Here is a 21,397-nt window from a genome sequence, read left to right on the forward strand (position 1 = left end):
ATGTCCTTAACTACTTTCTCCTTCAATTTTTTTTCCAAGACCTTGCATACTACAGATGTCAAACTAACAGGCCTGTAGTTACCAGGATTACTTTTTTCCCCTTTCTTAAAAATAGGAACTATGTTAGCCATTCTCCAGTCATATGGTACAACCCCTGAGTTTACAGATTCATTAAACATTCTTGCTAATAGGCTTGCAATTTCATGTGCCAGTTTCTTTAATATTCTTGGATGAAGATTATCTGGGCCCCCCGATTTAGTCCCATTAAGCTGTTCGAGTTTGGCTTCTACCTCGGATGTGTTAATATCTTCCTCCATATCCTCATTCCCATTTGTCATCCTGCCATTATCCCTAAGCTCCTCATTAGCCTCATTAAAGACTGAGGAAAAGTATTTGTTTAGATATTGGGCCATGCCTAGATTATCCTTAACCTCCACTCCATCCTCAGTGTTTAGCGGTCCCACTTCTTCTTTCTTTGCTTTCTTCTTATTTATATGGCTATAGAACCTTTTACTATTGGTTTTAATTCCATTTGCAAGGTCAACTCTACATGGCTTTTGGCCTTTCTCACTTTATCTCTACATGTTCTAATGTCAATAAGGTAGCTTTCTTTGCTGATCCCTCCCATCTTCCATTCCTTGTTTGCTTTCTGCTTTTTCTTAATCGCCTGTCTGAGATGCTTGCTCATCCAGCTTGGTCTACAACTCCTGCCTATGAATTTTTCCCCCTTTCTGATAGTTTCTGCAACTTTGACTTGAAGTAATTCCAGGCCTCCTCCACCTTTAGATCCACAAGTTCTTCAGTCCAATCCACTTCCCTAACTAATTTCCTTAATCTTTTAAAGTTAGCCCTTTTGAAATAAAAAAATCCTAGTCACAGATCTATTTTTGTTTATCCTTCCATTTAATTTGAACTGAATTAGCTCATGATTGCTCGAAGCAAGGTTGTCCTCTACAACTATTTCTTCTATGAGGTCTTCACTACTCACCAAAACCAAATCTAAAATGGCATCCCCTCTTCTTGGTTCAGCAACTACTCGGTGAAGGAATCCATCGGCTATCGCATCCAGGAAAATCTGAGCCCTATTATTACTAGCACATGATCACACAATTCCCATTAGTATTTACTTCATTAAAAACATTAAAGAGGTCTCTATTCATATCCAAATCAGATCCCGGTGGTCTATAGCACACCCCAGGTGAGGCTCTAGTAGCTTTCTTCCCCAATGTGATTTTTGCCCATACAGACTCTGTCTTATCCATTCCATTACTTCTTATTTCTTTACAGTCTACCTTATCATTGATATACAATGCTACTCCACCACCTTTGCCTTTATTTCTGTCATTCCTAAACAGCACATACCGTTCAATACCTGTACTCCAGTCATGACTACTATTCCACCATGTTTCTGTTATCCGTACAATATCTGGTTTCACTTCCTGCACCAGTAACTCTAGTTCCTCCATTTTGTTACCTAGGCTCCTCGCATTGGTGTACAAACATCTTAATTTTTGCTGTTTGGCTTCGCTCACATTCTTTACCCGATTAGGCACAGACATTCTACCGCCAGGATCACTTATTAGACTGGTATCTACACTACCCTTCCTCCTTAGGTCCATTCTCCTACCCATGTCTGTATCCTTTCTTGCTTTGTTTTCTTCCCTCTTAATGTTAAAATTCAGCATGGCGATTACCTGGACATCTCCCCCAAATTCCTAGTTTAAAGCTCTCTTAATCAGTTGTGCCAGCCTCCATCCTAGCAGTCTATTTCCCTCCCTACTTAGGTGAAGTCCATCCCGAGAGAACAGTCCTCTGTCCATGAATGCCTCCCAGTGGCCATATATCCCAAAGCCCTTCTTATAGCACCAATGCCTGAGTCATCTGTTGATCATCATAATCTTGTCACACCTTGTTGCCCTTCTCTAGGAACAGGCAGAATCCCACTGAAGATCACCTGAGCCTCGATTTCCTTGAGCGTCTTCCCCAGCTGGCACAGTCTCCCTTGATATGTTCCGGCGGCTCTCAATTGTCCCAGTCAGGTTTGGGAGTGCACCATACTGGGAGCAAAATAAACACATACTGAAACAGAGTCCCCTATCCTTCAGACACAGCTTACAATTAGCGCTAGGCCAGAATTTTCAAATGAAACTATTTTTCACTGAAAAATGCAGATTTGGGTCAACTGAAACGTTTTATGAATTGAGTAGAGTTTGTAAAATGGTTTTGTTTGGGGAAAAAAATCTGAAAAATCTAAATGTTTTGTTTTGATGTTTTCAAAAAGAAACATTTCCATTTTTATTCAAAATTACTGTTGGTTTCAAAATTTGCTTTAAAAAAAATCTAAACCATCAAAAATGAAAGTACATGTTTTGTTTTGGATCACATTAAGTATTTTGTTCAACCCCAAAAGATTTTTTTATTTTTTAACATTTTGGTTCACCAAAAAATTAGAAAAAAATCATTTGAGGCCTATCCAAAATGATTGTTGTTGTTTTTCAGATTGGCCGGTAAACCAAAATATCAGATATTCACACCAATCTACTTACGATATAGAGAGGCGTGATTTAAACTGAGGGCTAAGAACCAGGAACTCACAAATCAGAAACCCAGCTTTGACACTTGCTATTTCACATCCTGCTTACTTTACAATCATGCACAGTCCCATTGGGGTAAATTAGAGAACTTGCTTGAATAAGGCAAGCAGGATTTAGCACATGTCACCGCTAAATGATGTGGGTCTCTCTGCAGAACTTTGTAAGATGAGGGTTATAATACTTCATAGGACTGTCAGGAGGATTATTGTATTTTATGCACTGATCTATATGTGTTTATATTATCAAAAATATGGAATACAAATTACTAGTCAATATTTGCAAAATGCTTTGAAGAGGAAGAGCATTGTCTGAGTACTAAAGGCCAGATCCTTAACTGGTGTAAATCAGCATCACTCCATTAGTATATATAAAACTATGCAAAGTTGCACTAGTTGAGAATCTGGTCCTATGTATTTTTATTATTGTTTTTCCCCCTTTTAGTCTAAGATCAAAAGTTGCTAGCATCTGATGGCTGTTTAGAGATCTTAGTTGATTTCCTATTGGATAATGCTATGCAATAATAATAATTAATAAAATAAGAACAAACCAAAAATTCATCTCTAGAGTAAGCATTAATTAATAGAGCTGAGAGAATAATTCATAATGAATAATTTGGCAAGATTTCCTATTTTTTCTACTTGTGAATTATCCATGATGAGATAATTTTGTAAAGTTCATCATTGTGGGTACAATTTTAAATTCTTAAGGGGGACTTTGATGCATGGGCTTTGTGCTAACCCTCTCCATGGAGATAATTTCACCCTATTTAAATTTATTTGCTGAATGATTTCTGTGCATAATTCTGATTGCAGTTTATTGCAGATACTAGTTATTTAAAATATGACCTATGTTGGCTAATTTTAACTGGACTAATAGGTTCCATTATGTGTTTTTGTTCCCTAGTTGGCTGATTATTAGAAGTGATCGAGAGTTTTCCAATGAAACATTTTATTGGAAAATGCTGATTAATCTAAACTAAAACTTCACAGAAGAGGGTCAGTTTTAACTAATCTCCAAATCAAAAATGTTTGAACAACACCAGATTTTAAAGTGATTAAAGACTCATATTTTGCCATTTTGAAATGTTTGAAAAGTTTCATTTTCTGGATCAAACTGACATTCATTTAGTAATTTTAGTTAATTTATACAAAATGAGGAATAAAATACAAAAATGTCAAAATGGAAACTATGTACATTAGTAAAACTACTGAAATTACTGAAACAAAATGTTTCAATTGACCCAATCCAAAACATTTTTGGATTATCAATTCATGAAAAATGTGGAGATTGACTCTTTGTCCCAGTTTGGGGCAGTGAAAAAAGTCCTTTGAAAATAAGGCTTCATATATGCAAAGTCTCTCCAGTGGGAAGTGTAGAATCATTAATCATTGCCGGCGCCGGTGCAAGGATATTTTGCGCCCTACGCGAAACTTCCACCTTGCGCCCCCCCCCCCAAACAAATCACATACATTATACACAATACGCGGTCACAGAGTAACATGTTATAATTTAGAATTTACGTTTCCGCGCTTTAAATTTAGCAAATTTAGAAACAAGTTCCTCCAAGTCAATGCTGTGAGCAACGTCATGTTCCAGGGCTGCCCAGAGGATTCAGGGGACCTGGGGCAAAGCAATTTCGGGGGCCCCTTCCATAAAAAAAAGTTGCAATACTATAGTAACATGTATTTGGAAATGTAAAAAATAACTAGTGAAATACATTCAAAAATTAATTTGTAATAATTTGAAAATACATTATTTAAAAACATTAAAAGCTGTAATGGTATGTATACATTTGCAATTACATAATGGGCTGTTGCTGGGTGATGGTGATGGTTTCCGGCTCAGCTGGGCTTGGAGCTGGGGGTCAGGGCTGTGGGGGATGGGGTTGGAGGGGTGCCCGACCCCGGCCCCTCACCATGCCGCTTACTCCCTCTCCCAGGATTCTCCGACATACTCGTGGGGCAGGGGGAGCCTCCGACATACTCGTGAGGGCCCCTGTGGGGCCCGGGGCCTGAGGCAAATTGCCCCACTTGCCCCCCCCTCTGGGCGGCCCTGAACTCAGATACCGGGCATGACAGAGGCTGGAGCAGGGAGAGGGGGGCACTGGGGCAGCTCAGCTCTGCAGGCTGTCATCCTCTCCAGCCACCCATGCACAAGGGGAGCAGGAGCAGGGACCAGCCAAGGACCAAGGGTGCAGGAGCACAGGCGCCGGAGGCCAAGCTGTGGGGAAGCGCTTACCTTGCCCAAGGCACGGGCGTTGGGTCCTCTTTCTTCCTCCGCTCCACCATACCGCCGCCTGAGGCTCTTTTCTTCTCCGTGCCCCCCGCTGGGGCTGACCGTGGAGGCTGAGCCAGGAGGCAGCCGCCCCTTTCCTCCAGAAGCCTGCTGTTGCGCCCGTCACCGGGCTTGTGCCACGTGCGCTAAGCAGAGCTGCGGAGCTCTGCCCAGCCGCCGGCGCCCCCGCCGGCAATTAGAAGAATCGCATGGGATGAAGTGGCCGCTGCGCTGGGAGGGAGAGGGAGTCTGAGCCGCCGGCAGGCAGCCCAGGGGTTCCCCTGTGTCCGCGCGCTGACACAGGGGAACCCCTGGGCTGCCGGTGGCGCGTCGACACAGGGGAACCTCTGGGCTGCCTGCCGGTGGCTCAGACTCCCTCTCCCTCCCAGCGCAGCGGCCGCTGGAAGGATGTAAAAAAAATTGGGGGCGTTGCTTTTTGGCACCCACAAATCTTGGCGCCCTAGGCAACCACCTAGTTGGCCTAAATGGTAGCACTGGCCCTGATTATTTCAGAAAGTGAAAACACCTTTAAATTAATGGTAGATTAGATACAAAAAAAGAATTCACCTAATTGAAGAATAATTGTTCTAAATTTTCTGTGTTTACACTTGGATGCCTAAATATGTTTCAAAATAACAGTAATATTTTTTCTTCTCGGATTTTGAGAGAACCCAAATGGGTTAGACAGAGACTGTACCTTCCATAAATTCTAATTTTGATTCCCAACCTGATCTGACTTTTATTTTTAAATGTGATCTTCACCATGGTTGGTAGCTCTCATTGTGGGATACTTTTCTTACTCAAAGTGGAAAGAGCTGGCTCATAGATAAAATGTAAGAGAACTTTATGATTTTGGTGTCTTAGTTTGTCTATGCTTAACAGATCTTTTATTCTACAATGTAAGTCCTCAGTATTTACTGTTGTAGCATTAATCTTCCATGCACAGACTGTTCACCATGCTATGCTCTTACAGAACCTGTATTTGACTGAGCAATAACTGTTTGTCTACTTTATCTAATGTAAATGTATGAAGAGCTAAAACAGTTTATCTGAACCCTCTCAGACTTTGAACATTGAGTTCTATGGCTCCAATCTTGCAAAGCACTTAAGCAGATGCTTAATTTTAAATCAATAGGACTTCACATGCTTAAACTTAAGCATGTGCTTAACTTTGCTGGATTGAGACCCTATGTGAATGATATGCCCAACAGTAGGGTTACCATATTTGCACAGTCAAAAAAGAGGACACGGGGGGGGGGGGGAGGAGCCCTGCTCTAGCCCCGCCCCTGCCCTGCCCCACCCCCAATCACTCCCTCCAACCCCCTGACTGCCCCCCTCAGAACTCCCAACTCCCTCCTGCTCCTTGTCCCCTGACTGCCCCCTCCTGGGACCCCTGCCACTAACTGCCCCCCTAGGACCCAGCTGTTCCCTGATTGCCCCGACCCTTATCCACTACCCCACCCCATATTCACACCCCCGACCCCAGACAGAACCCGGGGACTCCCATGCCCTATCCAACTGCTCCCTGCCCACTGACAGGACCCTCAGAACTCCTGACCCATCCCACCCCCTCTGCTCCCTGCCTGCCTCGACCCCTCTCCACACCCCTGCCAACTCCCCCAGAATCCCCGACCCATCTAACCCCCCCTGCTCCCTGTCCCTGACTGTCCCAACCCCTCTCCACACCCCTGCCCCCCGACAGCCCCCTCGAACTCCCGACCCATTCAACCCCCCACTCCCTGTCCCCCAACCAGGGCCAGCTTTAACAAGAGCCCAGGAATCGGGCTGCGCTCCGGCTGGAGTCGCGAGGTTTGAGGCCAGGTCGGAGGTGCTCGGCCGGGGCCGGGCCAGCTGCCCTGGGGCCCGAGCTGGGCCGGAGCCGCTGGGGCCGGGGGTGCTTGGCCGGCGCCGCTAGGCCAGAACTGGGGCCGGTGCCCCGGGGCCCGAGCCGGGCCGGGCCAGAGCCGCTGGGGCCGGACTGGGCCGTGTTGCATCTCCCCGGAGCCCTCCTCCTCGCGCCCCCCCCACCCCAGCTTACCTGCTGCTGCCTGCCTGCCCCTGCTTCTTTTCAGACTTCCCGCGAATATCTGATTCGCAGGAAGCAGGGGAGGGGGAGGATCAGGGGGGCGGAGCGTTCAGGGGACGGGAGGAGGGGGAAGACAGCTGCGGGGCCCGGGGCGTGCTAAGGCTGCAGGGGATGGGGGGAACCGAGAAGGGGCTTTGGCTGCCGAGCAGCGCCGCTTTTCGATCTATAAATAGCCGACCGGGGGGAAATCCCGGACATTTTTAGATTTTTAGAAATCCCCCCTGGACGGCTATTTATAGATCGAAAAGCCGGACATGTCCGGGGAAATCCGGACATATGGTAGCCCTACCCAACAGGTGAAGGAGAAAATGAATCCCTTTGACTAGGGGACTGTGGTAAGTGGCTCCATAAGCCTTCAGCATCTATCTCAGCCTAGGGATTGGTCTAGCAGTCATGGCTCCTTGTGCTATTTGTTGTCAGGTCCACTTGAGCCCCATATCTGCAGATTTAGTGGTCTCAACACCAGCCTGCCCTCAGAGCTGCTCTGTACATTGTTGTTTTTGGACTCAGAGGAGTTACCCTCTGCCAAGCATTAGGAGATGCAGTGCTGAGGGGTAGTAGAGAGGGCCACATACAGATTAAGTCTAACTAATTCTGAACCCTACTGAACCTTTTTATACAAAACCAGAGAGGGGGAAAAAAAAGATTTTTGACATTGGTTCAGTGAAAACTCAGCCTGCCAAGAGATTTCTCACAGAACATGCCATGCCTAACATATGCAGGAGGACTGAAAAGGATTTATGATGGCTGGAGTTATGAGAAAGTAAACAATTCCCAGGAGGGATTTTGCTTTCTCATTTTTGCCTCTCTCAGAGAGATCAGATTTCTCCTCTTTCTCCTCGATTTAGACTTCATTTACATACCCACAGCTTCTCTCTATAGTTTCCAAAATAGCAAAATTAGGAGGACTTAAATGCAAGATAATAAGTTGAGAAATTGAAATAAGTGAGATTATTAAGAGAAAGAGCTTGGGAGTCTCATTCACATGATAGAATTTCTCTTCCCTTTTCCTCAGATGACTGCAAAACCCACAGTAAAGAACACAAATGATTTAGTTTGAAGAATGGACTGAGGATACTGACCACTAAACTTAAAAGGAAATGGGCAAGGTTTGGTCACTAATCTCTTACTTGAAAGACCATTTTCAGACCGAAAGGAGTATCCAAAAATCACTATGCAAGAACTGGTATATTTCTTTCCAATTAGTGGACCAGGATTGATCCTTAGAAAAGCTTCCTGATTCTTCAAATATTTGTATTTATCCTCTGGTGTGTTCTTATCCATCTCAGGTTGCAAAATAGCAGACACATGTGGGGTGTCATTTAGCATCTGGTTTGTAGATGTGCTGACTATCCCAAACTCCTGTTGAAGGCATTGGGAAATATGGGTAGTCAGCCCTTCTGAAGATTGGACCCCTTATGTATTAACACATTTTCAACCTTTATATATTACATTTTACTATTTAAACATCAGAAATGTCTCAAAACTTGGAGACAAATTAATATTTTTGCACCCCATTGTCACTCCTCACTCCCAGCAATGACTTAAGTGTTGGAGGCCCATGCTCTTTTCCTGTCAGAAGCAGCTCCTGTCCTGTTTTCATGTTAAAGAGGTGTTACTATGACTGCTCCTAAAGCTGCATTAGAGAGACACTATACGTTTCCTAAGGAGGAGAGCAGAAGAAACAAATTCAGTCATGCCCCAACAGATGTCTACTGAAGATAATATACGAAGACATCAACACAGGAAGGTAGCTGTGGAAGGTACAAATTGCAGGACTTTGCTCTTGAAGAGACAATGAAAGTTGACTTTACCCATGTTGGTTGGAGGTCAGGGGGCTGGGCTGGCATAAAGGGAACTCTCTGACTGAGTAGTGGAGCACAGTGATTACTAATTGTGTTGTATTCTGATCCTCATTTTTCTTTCCCTCACCTCCTAACTACAATTCTGTGTCATTTTTAGCAGCTCCATTTTAATGAAGCCCATGGAGGAAAAAGATTAAGGTCCAGATCCTCAGTTGGTATAGCACAGTTGATTTCAATTGGGCTATGCTGATTCACACCACCTGAGGATCCAGATCTAATGCTTTATTCATAGTTGTATTCTTTATCCCTTATGCATATTTCAGTGCCACAGGAGACACAGTAAGGATTTACTATCTAGTTTATGTATATAGCACATGCCGTTAGATATGCAGTTATTCCATATACTTGAATACCTTGTTCACACATAATACAAACAAAAATTCACTCTTTATGTATACATTGAGAACTGTTCATATCCTGAAAAAATAGTGTTTGCAGCCTCTTTATTGGACTGTGGAACAGCTGTTTTTTCAAAGCATGTTTGTTCCTTTTTCTAATGCCGTTTGTAGCCATAGCTGTGAATGTGTTTCTAGCTGCATAAATTTTTACAAATGGTGGTTATTCATACAGATGCCCATATTTGCATGGGATCAAGAGTATTCATACATAAACAAGAGTATTCACTGTTCATTATTTGTTTTACTCCCATTTATAAAGTTTCTGTCATCCCAGAGGGCAGAAAAAACAAACTAACCATGTATCATAGATGACCAATCACACACCTCAAATAGCAAACATACAGTTTGTAAACATCGCATAAGCTGGAATCTGTGTTCATAAACTATTTGGTGAATATTTACTTATTTACTAATTTACTAAATTATGTATTTACTTATTTACCAATTTATTTACAAATTGGGATTGGTTCTTGAATGATCCACAGACCTAAAAAAGGCCAAAGTTCATTGGGTACATTATTTTCTGCGAATCATTTGACCAGCCCAATATTCAACCATGCATTCTTGTGTGCTTAGCATTGGTAATGTCTCATATCTGATTGTAAATAAAAGGAATGGGCATGCAATACTAAATCTGGGTGACTTCTGAAAGCTTTGAGAAATTACTGAAAATGGGAAGGCTAACGATTCCTTTAATAATTACTTTAAGGAACTAGTTTTGAGAAGCTGTTGAGATAAGAAGAGAAAAGACACAAAAATGAATGAGAAATAGCAAAGACATAATGAAGGAATTTCAGACCAAAGAGGCCCATCACCAGTGGAAGACTTGAGAAATATGTATGTGGGATAAATCGAGAGACATAAAAGCAAAAGATCTTGTCTGTACTGCCTGTATTTCACTTTTAGGCAATGAGTAATAAAGTAGAAATAGTTCGAGATCTTTCCTTTTATCCTGGCGTAAAGCTGTCTGTACGCTGAACTGAGGGGGGAGGTAGTGGGGGAACCTACAGTATACTTTGAGAAGACCTTAACAGACAAATGTATAGCTCCATTATACCAGCAGTGTGTTCAGACAAGTAATGCAAGTGCCTTTATGTGCTGCACTGCTTGTTAGTGAATAGAGTCTAAATATTTTGACAGTGAATATAAAGAGGTTTACAGTATTTGGTAGTCGAGGTAAAGAATGAACTTTGAAGAGACAGTTAAGAGGTATGTTTCCAGTAGCATGCCTAGGGAATTAACTATGTGCCATGCTAGCAAGAGGGGGCATAGCACACCTAATTCTCATTAAACCTGATAGAAAATATATTATTTAGCTGCAGTACTCATTTAGGCTGGTATTTCCAAAGATGCCTAAGGGAGTTAGGTGCCCAATGAATTTCAATAGGATTTGGACAGTTTTTAAGGAATATCAGTCTTTGGGAATTCAGAATAAAAAGTCTTTTCAGAGTCTGATTCTCTCTCACAATAAGGTCCCTTCACACTAAAGGGACCCTAGTATAAATATGAATCAGGTTTGTACTATTTGTATACCTTTTGCTTATCTTGGGTGATATTTTCCCCTCTAGAAAGGCCCAGTACAGGGTCTATGCACCATGTAAGCTCCCCATTGCTGTACCACCTTGGCCTGGAGGGATACTCACCGTTGGACATACACTGTTCCTCTGGGGCTTAGTTCTCCATACAGTGATGTACAGAGCTCAGGTGCAATGCAGAGTGAGGACTGCCAGGGAGCTGATAATGAAACCCTGATTCTTGCTGTCCAGACAAGGTTTAAGTTAAAATTTCAGGTGTACAGTGTACAGGGTGGTAGCTTTATCTTTCTTCAGCCTGGAATGGGGCACAAATGAAGCTTTGCTCCACCACACCTGCTCCCCTTTTTCCCTTGATGCTGATCTTTGGCAGACAAGACAGTAGTAGTGGGTAATGGAACTGGAGCAGGAGGGAGTTCTCAAGGGGGCTGTTTGGCCAGTGAAAGTCCACTTTGCAGTACTAATGCTGTCCAAAATGAACTCTGTAAACTGAAGAATTGTTGTTAATGAGCATTACGTATCCAGACAAGAGTGGCAGAATATGAAAGGGTCATTGTTCTATAGACACATGCTATTCCCATAGGTGTACACCAGTGATACCTATGTCCAAACTTGTTTCTCTTATTGCTATTTAGTACAACTGGGAGTTTTGACTTTGTTGCCGTTTCCATTTCAGTAACTCCTTTTGGCAGCCTATTACCAACTACAAGTTCTTCCTCTGTTCCAGCAATGGGAGAGTCTCTGGCACTGCTACTTATTAGTGACTCTGGGCCAGATTTTCAAAAGCACCCAGGACTAGGCTTTCAAGGGCTCAGCAGTCTCAACTTGAGGGGACCAGATTTTTCAAAGGAACTCAGCTGCCCATAGCTTCCATTTTTACACTTATGGCCAGATTTTGAAAAGAGCTCAGCATGCTGGGTACTGAGCATTTTTGAAAATCTTCCCATTTATTTTGGTGCCTGAATAGGCATGCAGAGATCTGTGGAAAATCTAGTCCTGTGTGATTTCAGCCTGCATTACCCACTGATGGTTAATTGCTGCAGCAGTTTTGTTTCCATTACCACCTGTCTTTGATTTACTTTTGCTTTGTTTTTCGTTCTGTATTGCTTCCACTTTGCAATAGCAGCGGTAGAGCTATTGTTATCTCCCAGCCATGACTATTTATACGCTGTGGTATTGATCTCTTCTTTCACTATTTGTTCTTCCACCTATTCAAGAAAAGTAGTGCACTGTAAAAAAAAAATTAAAAATAAAAATATTGCCATTATAATAGGATGGCAGACTTTAAAGCTGTGATCCTACAAACACTTCCTAGACAGTTCTGCTCAGAGAGGGGACACAGTTCTGATCAGCTAACCAAGGGCCTACTTAGCAACATAGTCTCATGATATGTGAAACTGAGGAGCACTGCACCTTCTGGTGTGGCCTCAATGTCTCGTATTGTGGAAGCTTTTCTTCATAGGAACATAGAATGGCAGTTGGTATGATTCTCACCCTAGAAAGCGCAGTCATCCAGCAACCTTCACTTCCCTCTCCCTTCATATTTCTTACATTTCTGGCTGGGGGAGCTGGCTACTAACCACTTTCCCTCCAAATATTTGTTACGCTGGAGATTGATGTTCAGGCCACTAGTTGTTTCACCGTTCCCTTCTGCCTTGCTGCGAGGCCTACAAATTGTGAGCATTCTTGCAGATGCTGGCTCAGCAGCTTCAGGTTTATCCTGATTTAGCCATTTGCTTTTTACTCCAAAATGTGCGCTCTCCCTCATTCTGGGTTCAAAAATACCCACTGGGCTTTCCCCACTCCTACTAGTCATTAAACTAGCCAGGTATTGATTTTTTTTTTCATTCCGTTACGTGGTTTTGAACTCCTCCAGCACATCTGTTTGTTTTTGCATTTTCTGTATGACATTGCAATGCATGTAGTATTGCAATTCAGCCATTCTAACTAACGAGACAGGGAACTTCATCCAGTCTGACCTCTCCTCTTGGGAGGTATGGAGCTCCTTGAACACCTAAGGTTCAAACCTGGGAGGCATGAATAGCGTAATTCCAACATAGGTTCCAGGTGACCTGGGGACAGGGAATATCTGCGCCATTTTTGGGAAGACCTTTTGGTTTCCTCTTTGGATTAAACTATGTGTGGTGCTCACATGCTGACAGTGTCCGAGAACTGAAAGCAGGGAGTTTAAGCAGATAAAGGTTTTATTGAGTTATTTTTTAATCTTTACACTTTGTGATGTGATGACTGCATTCTTCCATTGCTACATTTTAACCTGGTGGTAGAATTTAGTGCATTAACTTTGATACAATCACAGTTTGCTTTATGATTTTGTATTCCCTTTTAACACTCACTGTAGACTCAAGTACTGGATCATATTTCCCTTTTACTGTTGCATATTAAAATACGCTGGTGATTTTTATGATATTCCCATGAATTAGGGTTATATTTTTTTGGCATTGGATTACTCTATCATTTTTAGCTTCATGAAAGGGAAAGGGCTATTAGTCTGTTGCTCTGAATATTAATATAGGACACTTTCCCCCTTTATCTTTGCCTTTTGTGTTGTGTTGTTTCCTGGTGGGGATGCCTCTCCAACACTCACATTAATTAAAGAAAAACTGCAGCAATTTTTTATAATGCTTTAGATAAAAACATGAAGACTTGCTAAATAAAGGCTAGTTCTTACAAATGCATCTGCACCAGTCCCCAGTGGCTTCATTTGCTTTGGGTAGCCCAAAGTATGTGTAGCTTGGAAAATAGATTTTCAGAACTTTTTTTTTTAAATATTTGTCAGTATATCACTTCCTCCTGAACATCGAATGGTTTCTCAATGGAAGTTGCCATCTTATTGATGCTTCCTACCAGTCAGATGGTGTAGTATGGGCCTCAGACCATGCAGCTACCATTTGAATACATGGGAAAGCAAGTACTTTCCCAACCCGAGTAAGTTAAGTTTTGTGTCTACCACTGTGTGTTTGTACAGTGCCTAGCACAATGGAGCCCTGCGGGCACTTCTGTGATAAACATGATTCATAACTAAGGTTGCCAACTTTCTATTTGCAGAAAACTGAACATCCCCACCCCACCCTTTCCCTGAGGCCTAACCCTTCTCCGAGGCTCCACCCCTGTTCACTTCATCGCTCCTCCCTCTGTCGCTCACTCTCCGCCACCTTCGCTCACACTCATTTTCACTGGGCTGGGGCAGGGTGTTGCAAGGAGCGGGGAGGGCTCTGTCTGGGAGTGCAGGCTCTTGGATGGGGCTGTAGATGAGAGGTTTGGGGTGCAGAAAGGGACTTCGGGCTGGGAGATGGCACCAAGGGGTTCGGAGTGTGGGAGGAGGCTTCAGGTTGGGATTGCGGTGTGGGAGGGGGTATGGGCTCTGGGATATGGGTGCAGGCTCCGGGGTGGGACTAGAAATGAAGGTTCAGGGTGTGGGAGGGGGCTCCGGGCTGGGACAGGGGGTTGGGATGCAGGGGGGTGAGGGCTCTGGCTGGGGCCAGGGATGAGGGGTTTGGGGTGCAGGAGGGAGTTCTGGGCTGGGGCAGGAGGTTGGGGTGTAGAAGGAGGTGTGGCCTCTGGGAGGGAGTTTCGGGTGCAGAAGGGGGCGGGCTTACCTCAGGCAGCTTCCAGAGTTGGCAAAATCTTCCTCCGCCTCCTAGGTGGAGGCGTGGCCAGGTGGCTCTGCGCACTACCCCTGCCTGCAGCTCCTATTGGCCAAGGTTCCTGGCCAATGGGAGCTGCGGAGCTGGCATTCGGGGCAGGGGCAGCGCACAGATCCCTCCCAGCCATTCCTCAACCTAGGAGCGGAGAGACATTCCAACCACTTCCCGGGAGCTGCGTGGAGCTGGACAGGTATCCTGCCTGCCCCGATGCAGGCGGCCAACTGGACTTTTAGCAGTTGCCAGGGTCCCTTTTCGACCAGGTGTTCCAGTTGAAAACCGGATGCCTGGCAACCCTGTCCATAACAATAATTTAGTTTTTTTAACAACACTGAAAGTTCCAGTTTTCTCTCAAATTCAGAGAAGAGCTGTACTTTTGAGTCCTTTTTAAATCAGAGTGCCAAGCTTTTGTTTATTAAGACCAGTAATTTCATGGCATGTGATTTATACTTTGAAATTAGGCCCTTGATTCAGCAAAGCACTTGACCCCATGTTCCATTTTAATTGCACACAGATATCAGTGAGAACTAAACAATATGCTGAAAAATTGGCTAAATTGAGGCCTAGATTCAGATAAAGTATATTTTATATTGAATGTAGTGAAAGAAAAGTCAAGGGGAGCTGGCTACCTAAATTGCTTTTGAAAGTCCCAGCCTACTACTCTGATATTTTTATTATAGATATTGGTAAAATGTTTGACACTGTGTTTCTTTGGAATTAGAGTTATGTGACAACACTGATCTCTAGCTAAAATATCAACTTTCAGTAACAATGTTCAAAAATTGGATCAAGACAATGTTCTGATGATTCTACCATTGAAGCAAGCCTTTCATTGTGAAATCATGATCATATAATACGTTAAACACAAAAACCTTCACAATAACAATAAAGCAGTAAGAGAGAATCTTTGACCTCAGGGGCATTGAAAATCATCTGAAATTCATGTACAACAATTTTACTAATATTTACTTTTCATTTTTTCATCTAATAGGAACATAAGACTACAGGAGCGAGGAGACTGTTTTGTTCTTCAAGCATCTGCCTCATTCAAACTTATATTTTATGTTTATGTACATTATTGTTTTTTCTCCTTCTCCCCCAAAAGCATAGAACTAATTAACCCTTATATTCCCATTTTAAACACTATTGGTTACAGTATCTGACTTAACCCTTCTCCAGAATTTTTGCATACTCCCCTCTTGAATTCTTTCATAAATACTTGCTTCTACATATGATTACATATGGGTAATCCAACCATCAATTTGGTAAAATAATATATAATAATAAAAAGATCTTGCTAGAATTGTCTATTAGCTAACTTCCTCTTTCTCCTCAATTCAGGACTTCATGAGGGATGTTTGTTTGAATGTCTGTTCATTACATTTCTTTTTAGGTTTTTATAGCCCTTTAAACTAAAGTTGTGTCAGTTCTGATAAAATAAGAAGTGATGCAAACCTTTGTTCCAAACTCAAACTAAACCCCATGTGAACCTTTTAACTGGTTTGGAAAGATTTGAAAACATGTATTAATCATTATATAGTTTAGTTGTCTGATTATTTCCCAATCTTTTCTGAGGTTCTTGTGGTAAACAATATCCAGCCCAGTTGTCCAAGCCCTCAAAAGGTTTGGATTGACATTAGGTGCTTAGCAAACTGAATCAGGCAAACACCTGAGCTGCTCCTATCACTATTTTTCAATAGACTAGAAATTTGAGCTGGGTGAACCTGTTCACAGGGGCTAATTTGACAAACATGTCCTTTACACTGTTTTGGAATTATGATGACAAATTTGAGGATCTGTACATGTGTTAATCATTCACAATTATTCACAGGGTAATTTGTATAAACACATTTTAGCCTGTGGATTGTTCAGGTTGCTAGATTGGAGTATTATTTTATTTGTCCAGGTTCTGATCCTAAGTCCAAGGAAAGACTCTTGTTCATTTCTTCATGTTTTGGATCTAGCCCCTAAATTTGATTGGTTACATACATCACCAGTTATTGGCCCTGGTTAAATGGTCTAAGTTTTATAAACAGGACAAAATTAGAAAAGCCAAGGCACAAAACAAGATCAAACTAGCTAGGGACATAAAAGGAAACAAAACAGTTTACAAATACATTAGAAGCAAGAGGAAGACCAGGACAGAGTAGGCTCGTTACTCAATGAGGGGGGGAAAGACAATGGGCTTAAATTGCAGCAAGGGCAGTTTAGGTTGGACATTAGTAAAAACTTTCTAACTATCAGAGTGGTTAAGCACTGGAAGAAATTGCCTAGGGAGGTTCTGAAATCTCCATCATTGGGGATTTTTAAGATCAGGTTGGACAAACACCTGTCAGGGATGATCTAAATAATACTTCTGCCTTGAGTGCAGGGGCCTGGACTAGATGACCTCTCGAGGTCCCTTTCAGTTCTATGATTCTATGAAAAATCTCTTTTCTGTTCATTGATTATCTGTGAACATTTGTAATTGTTCAACCAATCAATTGTGCAAGTAATAGAAAGCTTTTCATAATGGCCATGAGAGCACTTCCAGCATGAATATTCTCAATAATATTTATTTATGCTTATATTCATGATACTTTTACTTTCAGCAAATACAGCTTTGTGGATAAGCTAATGAAAAAGGGGTGGCAAACATCAGCAAAGCAAATAAGTTTTATTCTGAGGAATGCACCTGAATACTTTTTGGCTGTGTTCAGCCTGATCTCACACAAGTCTGTCTAATATTCCCTTGTAAATTACACCATTGAAAAGCAAAATAATTCTTGTGAACTCCCTGCAATAGTGTGCCTCTAATTCCAGTCAAATTCTTGCTATACATTAAAAAAATAATTACAATAACTCTGAGGTTTACAAGTACACGATAGCCAATATATTCATAAGTCTCACTCTGTCTTTTATGTGTTGCCATTGTGCCTATGTTGTGGTTCATGTGGTATATTAGATGCACACTATTTGCAGATCACAGCAATGAAGTCAATTTGATGATGAAGTCATAGAGTTAAAGATAGAACAGCTCTTTTAGACCTACCAGTCTTGCTTTACTGTTTTATCCTCTTGCTTTATCGCTTACATTTCTTGGCTTTTCTAGTTTAAATTCATACCTTTTATACTATTATATTAACATGTCTTTATGTATTACATATGCTCTATTTTAAACAATTGTGCAAAAAAGGAAGGAAAACCCCCAGCATGCAATTGGGATCCTACTCCATAGTATTTCAAAGAATTAACATAAGAACATAAGAAAGGCCGTACCGGGTCAGACCAAAGGTCCATCTAGCCCAGTATCCTGTCTACCGACAGTGGCCAATGCCAGGTGCCCCAGAGGGAGTGAACCTAACAGGCAATGATCAAGTGATCTCTCTCCTGCCATCCATCTCCATCTTCTGACAGACAGAGGCTAGGGACACCATTCCTTACCCGTCCTGGCTAATAGCCATTAATGGACTTAACCACCATGAATTTATCCAGTTCTCTTTTAAACGCTGTTATAGTCCTAGCCTTCACAACCTTCTCAGGTAAGGAGTTCCACAAGTTGACTGTGTGCTGCGTGAAGAAGAACTTCCTTTTATTTGTTTTAAACCTGCTGCCTATTAATTTCATTTGATGACCCCTAGTTCTTGTATTATGGGAATAAGTAAATGTAAAAAATAAAAATAAGTAAATGAGTAAATCACTCATGATTTTATATACCTCTATCTTATTCCTCTCATTACCATCAAGTGGGAGCCATTATAAACTCAGTGGCTGTGTCAAGATTTTGAGCCGTACCCACTAAATATGTAATGGGCCCTTCTGTTGTTACAGGATTCCATTGTACTCTAAATATTACAATTCTCTTCTTTTTAAATGACATGCAACATTCAGAATGACAAAATTACAATGAAAATCTTTACAATACTCCTATCATCTGTAAATTACTGGACGTATCACACCAACATAGACCACTGCATTTAAAAAATCAATCCTTAATCAGTAATGGATCAAATGATGATGTAACACTAGCTTTTCTACCATTAGAAATAACTAGAGTTTTCAATCCAAATTTTCAGCCTACATCCATAGACAGGTACGCAGAAATATTTAACGCTTCTGTGCACTCAGGTCCTAGAATGTTTAAAGTGCCCATGCAGATATTTGCACCCATAAATTATGGGTGCATGTATGTGTGTGTAAAATTGTATATGAACAAGTTGACCTTGGGGGTCAAGCTATTTGTCGATATTGCACTTCATAGGGTTTTTACATATTCAAGAAGTATTAGATAAAATCATGCAGTCCTTTCTCAGCAACACTCACATTAATAACCTTTAGTAGGACTCCTGATGGAGTGAGGACTGAAGGTCATGGCCAATAGTTCTGATGCAGCCTGAACCACATCAGATAGCAGCAGTATATATTCACTGACACTTATTGTCATAATTGACATAGCAGGTGGCAGATGTATGGAGGTGATTAAGTGAGTTTGCTCTAGACTCAGTTTGGTAAGGAGCTGATATCCCTAAGAGTTAAAATGAATGAACTAGTCCTGAGTTTAATAGCAATGTCATTATTTTAAATGATCTCATTGGAAAAGCTGATCTTATTTGAAATTATTACTGATTTTGATACTAGAGGCTACATCCTCCCCTGGCATAAAATCAGCATAGCTTTGCAGTAGCTTGCTGTCAATGGAGCTGTGCTGTTGAGGATCAGGTCCTATTTTTTTTAAAGAGATTAAAAGGAATGAGAGAGAGAGAGAGAGAATAATTTTCAAAGCATCAGAGGTTTCTTTTCCAGATAATATTTCTAATTAATATTGTAATCAGCACAAATAAAAGCATTGGTGATTCTACACCTCTTACCAGAGCCTTGGGAAACCAAAGTTTCTTGACTTTAGTTGCAATAATGTTAAATGTTCATGTAGGGTTTTCACAGATGTTGTTTATTTCTCAACTGCTGTCTCAAGAGCAAGTGGTGCCACTCTTTTTTTCTTGTTGCCATGAGAATAGTATAACATTTGAAAGGGTGGAGGGAAATTTTCATTGCTTTAATTACCACCCGCTGAAGAACTGAACTGTAGAAAAATAAAATAAAATTGGGGAGAGAGAAAAAAAGAGATGATGTTCCCAGGAGCCATTAACAGTATCAGGAGAGAGAAAGCGAAGAATGCAGCTGGCTGATAATTTATTACACCATCTTTAGGAAAAAAGAGAATTAAAACAAAAAGAACTTGGCTGTAAGCAATGTAGCATTTCTCACCTACCAACCAGCACTGATGCCTGAGAACAAAAGCAATCTCTGGCAAGGAAGATAGTGTTGTGTGAAAGCCTGCAGTGTTTTAACTGTGGGAGTTGGGAGCAGGTGAACAGATTATTTTGAATTAAATGAACTGAGATTAAACATGTTTGGTGGTGTATGCCTGATAGTGATGGTCATTCAGACCCTGAAATATCCTCAGCTCGGTGTTCTCCAAATTATGTATGTCCCTCTCTTCTTTTATTCCCCTGCTGTAAAGCTGTTGGATTGCACACTTCCTGTCACTCCCAAGCAGGACCCCAGGACAGTTCTGTTACTGTAAGAAGAAAGATAATAATCACAACCTCCCCTGCCACACACTTGTGTCATCAGCAGGATTTAAACCTGGGAATTGCAGCATCACAGCACAGACCTTGACCACTTGAATTAATGGAGGAACTCCATTAACTGGTAGCAGAAGTAGGCTTTTGTCCATCAGTAGGCCAGCCTTTGGAAGGAGATGCAACATACACAATATGAGATTGTTATAAGAGTACCTTATCTGTGTATTTTCTAGTAGAGGTAACTGTTGTTTATAAGCGAACCAGGCTCTAATCACCTTTAAATCCTTTTGTTTCTATATTCAAATTAGGGCAATATGACCGAGGATTGGATCTTTGCCTCAACAAATAGTTTGATTTCAGAACTAATTTCTGTGTCATTCTTGGCACATAGCATCTTATATTAGGATCTAATGATGTAACTTCACGTAATATATGTCACATAGATCCACAGTGGCACTATTCTTTCTTTGAACTGTTCAACAAGAGTAATTATTAACAATTCAGATCTGAACACTTCTCTTTTCCTCCCTGACAACATTCTTTTGATTTTGTGAAATGGATTAATAGACTTGTTAGGCTGATCATTTGCATGTCATTTCTAAACAGATGCATATGTCTACCTGGTTTGCATGTTTAGTGATAGAATACAGTACTCTCCAGAAAGGAGGCTAGTGCTCTCATATTGTAGGCCTCATTTAGCCAAGCACTTTAGCATGTTCTTACTATTACGACATACTAGAGTAAAGACTACCAGGCCCACTTAGAATGGGGCCCCATTGGGTTAGGCAAAGTACCAACACAATAAGAGAGGTGAAATATTGGAACAGCCTTCCGAGGGAAACGGTGGGGGCGAAGGACCTGTCTGGTTTTAACATTAAGCTAGATAAGTTAATGGAGGGGATGGTTTAATGGGATAACATGATTTTAGTCAAATGAACAGCGTGCCATCGCTGGTAAATAGTATCAATGGCCAATGAGGGTCTGGCTGGAGAATCTTGCCTACGTGCTCGGGGTTCTACTGATCGCCATATTTGGGGTCGGGAAGGAATTTTCCTCCAGGGTAGATTGGCAGAGGCCCTGGAGGTTTTTCGCCTTCCTCCGCAGCATGGGGCAGGGATCGCTAGCTGGAGGATTCTCTGCTACTTGAAGTCTCTAAACCACAGGATTTGGGGACTTCAACAGCAGAGTCAAGGGAAAGGGTTGGGACGGCTTTGTGGCCTGCATCATGCAGGAGGTCAGACTAGATGATCATAATGGTCCCTTCTGACCTTAAAGTCTATGAGTCTATGAGATTGTCCCTGCCCCAAAGAGCATGCAATCTAAATAGGCAAAAGGTGAAGGAAAAAAATAGGTGAAATGGCTTGTCTAAGGTCACACAGCAGGTCAGTGGCAGAGCTGGGAATAGAGCCCAGGTTTTCTGAG

The 21,397-nt window shown here is 41.9% G+C and overlaps 1 protein-coding gene across 2 annotated transcripts in view; it reads left to right on the forward strand.

The window, feature by feature from the left end:
• The window catches only part of SH2D4B (SH2 domain containing 4B), a 118,315-nt gene that overhangs the window by 86,910 nt on the left and 10,008 nt on the right, over nt 1-21,397 (forward strand). The window contains exon 7 of one of the 2 annotated variants that reach the window (XM_065551795.1): nt 7,970-12,698. The exons of the other annotated variant lie outside the window; for it this stretch is intronic. Within the exon in view, the coding sequence (XP_065407867.1) occupies nt 7,970-8,004 (35 nt within the window). The 3' untranslated portion in view covers nt 8,005-12,698. Of the gene's footprint in view, nt 1-7,969; nt 12,699-21,397 lie in introns of those variants that run through there. 2 annotated transcript variants of the gene reach the window in all.

This window comes from Chrysemys picta, chromosome 7 (assembly GCF_011386835.1).
Source record: "Chrysemys picta bellii isolate R12L10 chromosome 7, ASM1138683v2, whole genome shotgun sequence".
NCBI lineage: Eukaryota > Metazoa > Chordata > Testudines > Emydidae > Chrysemys > Chrysemys picta.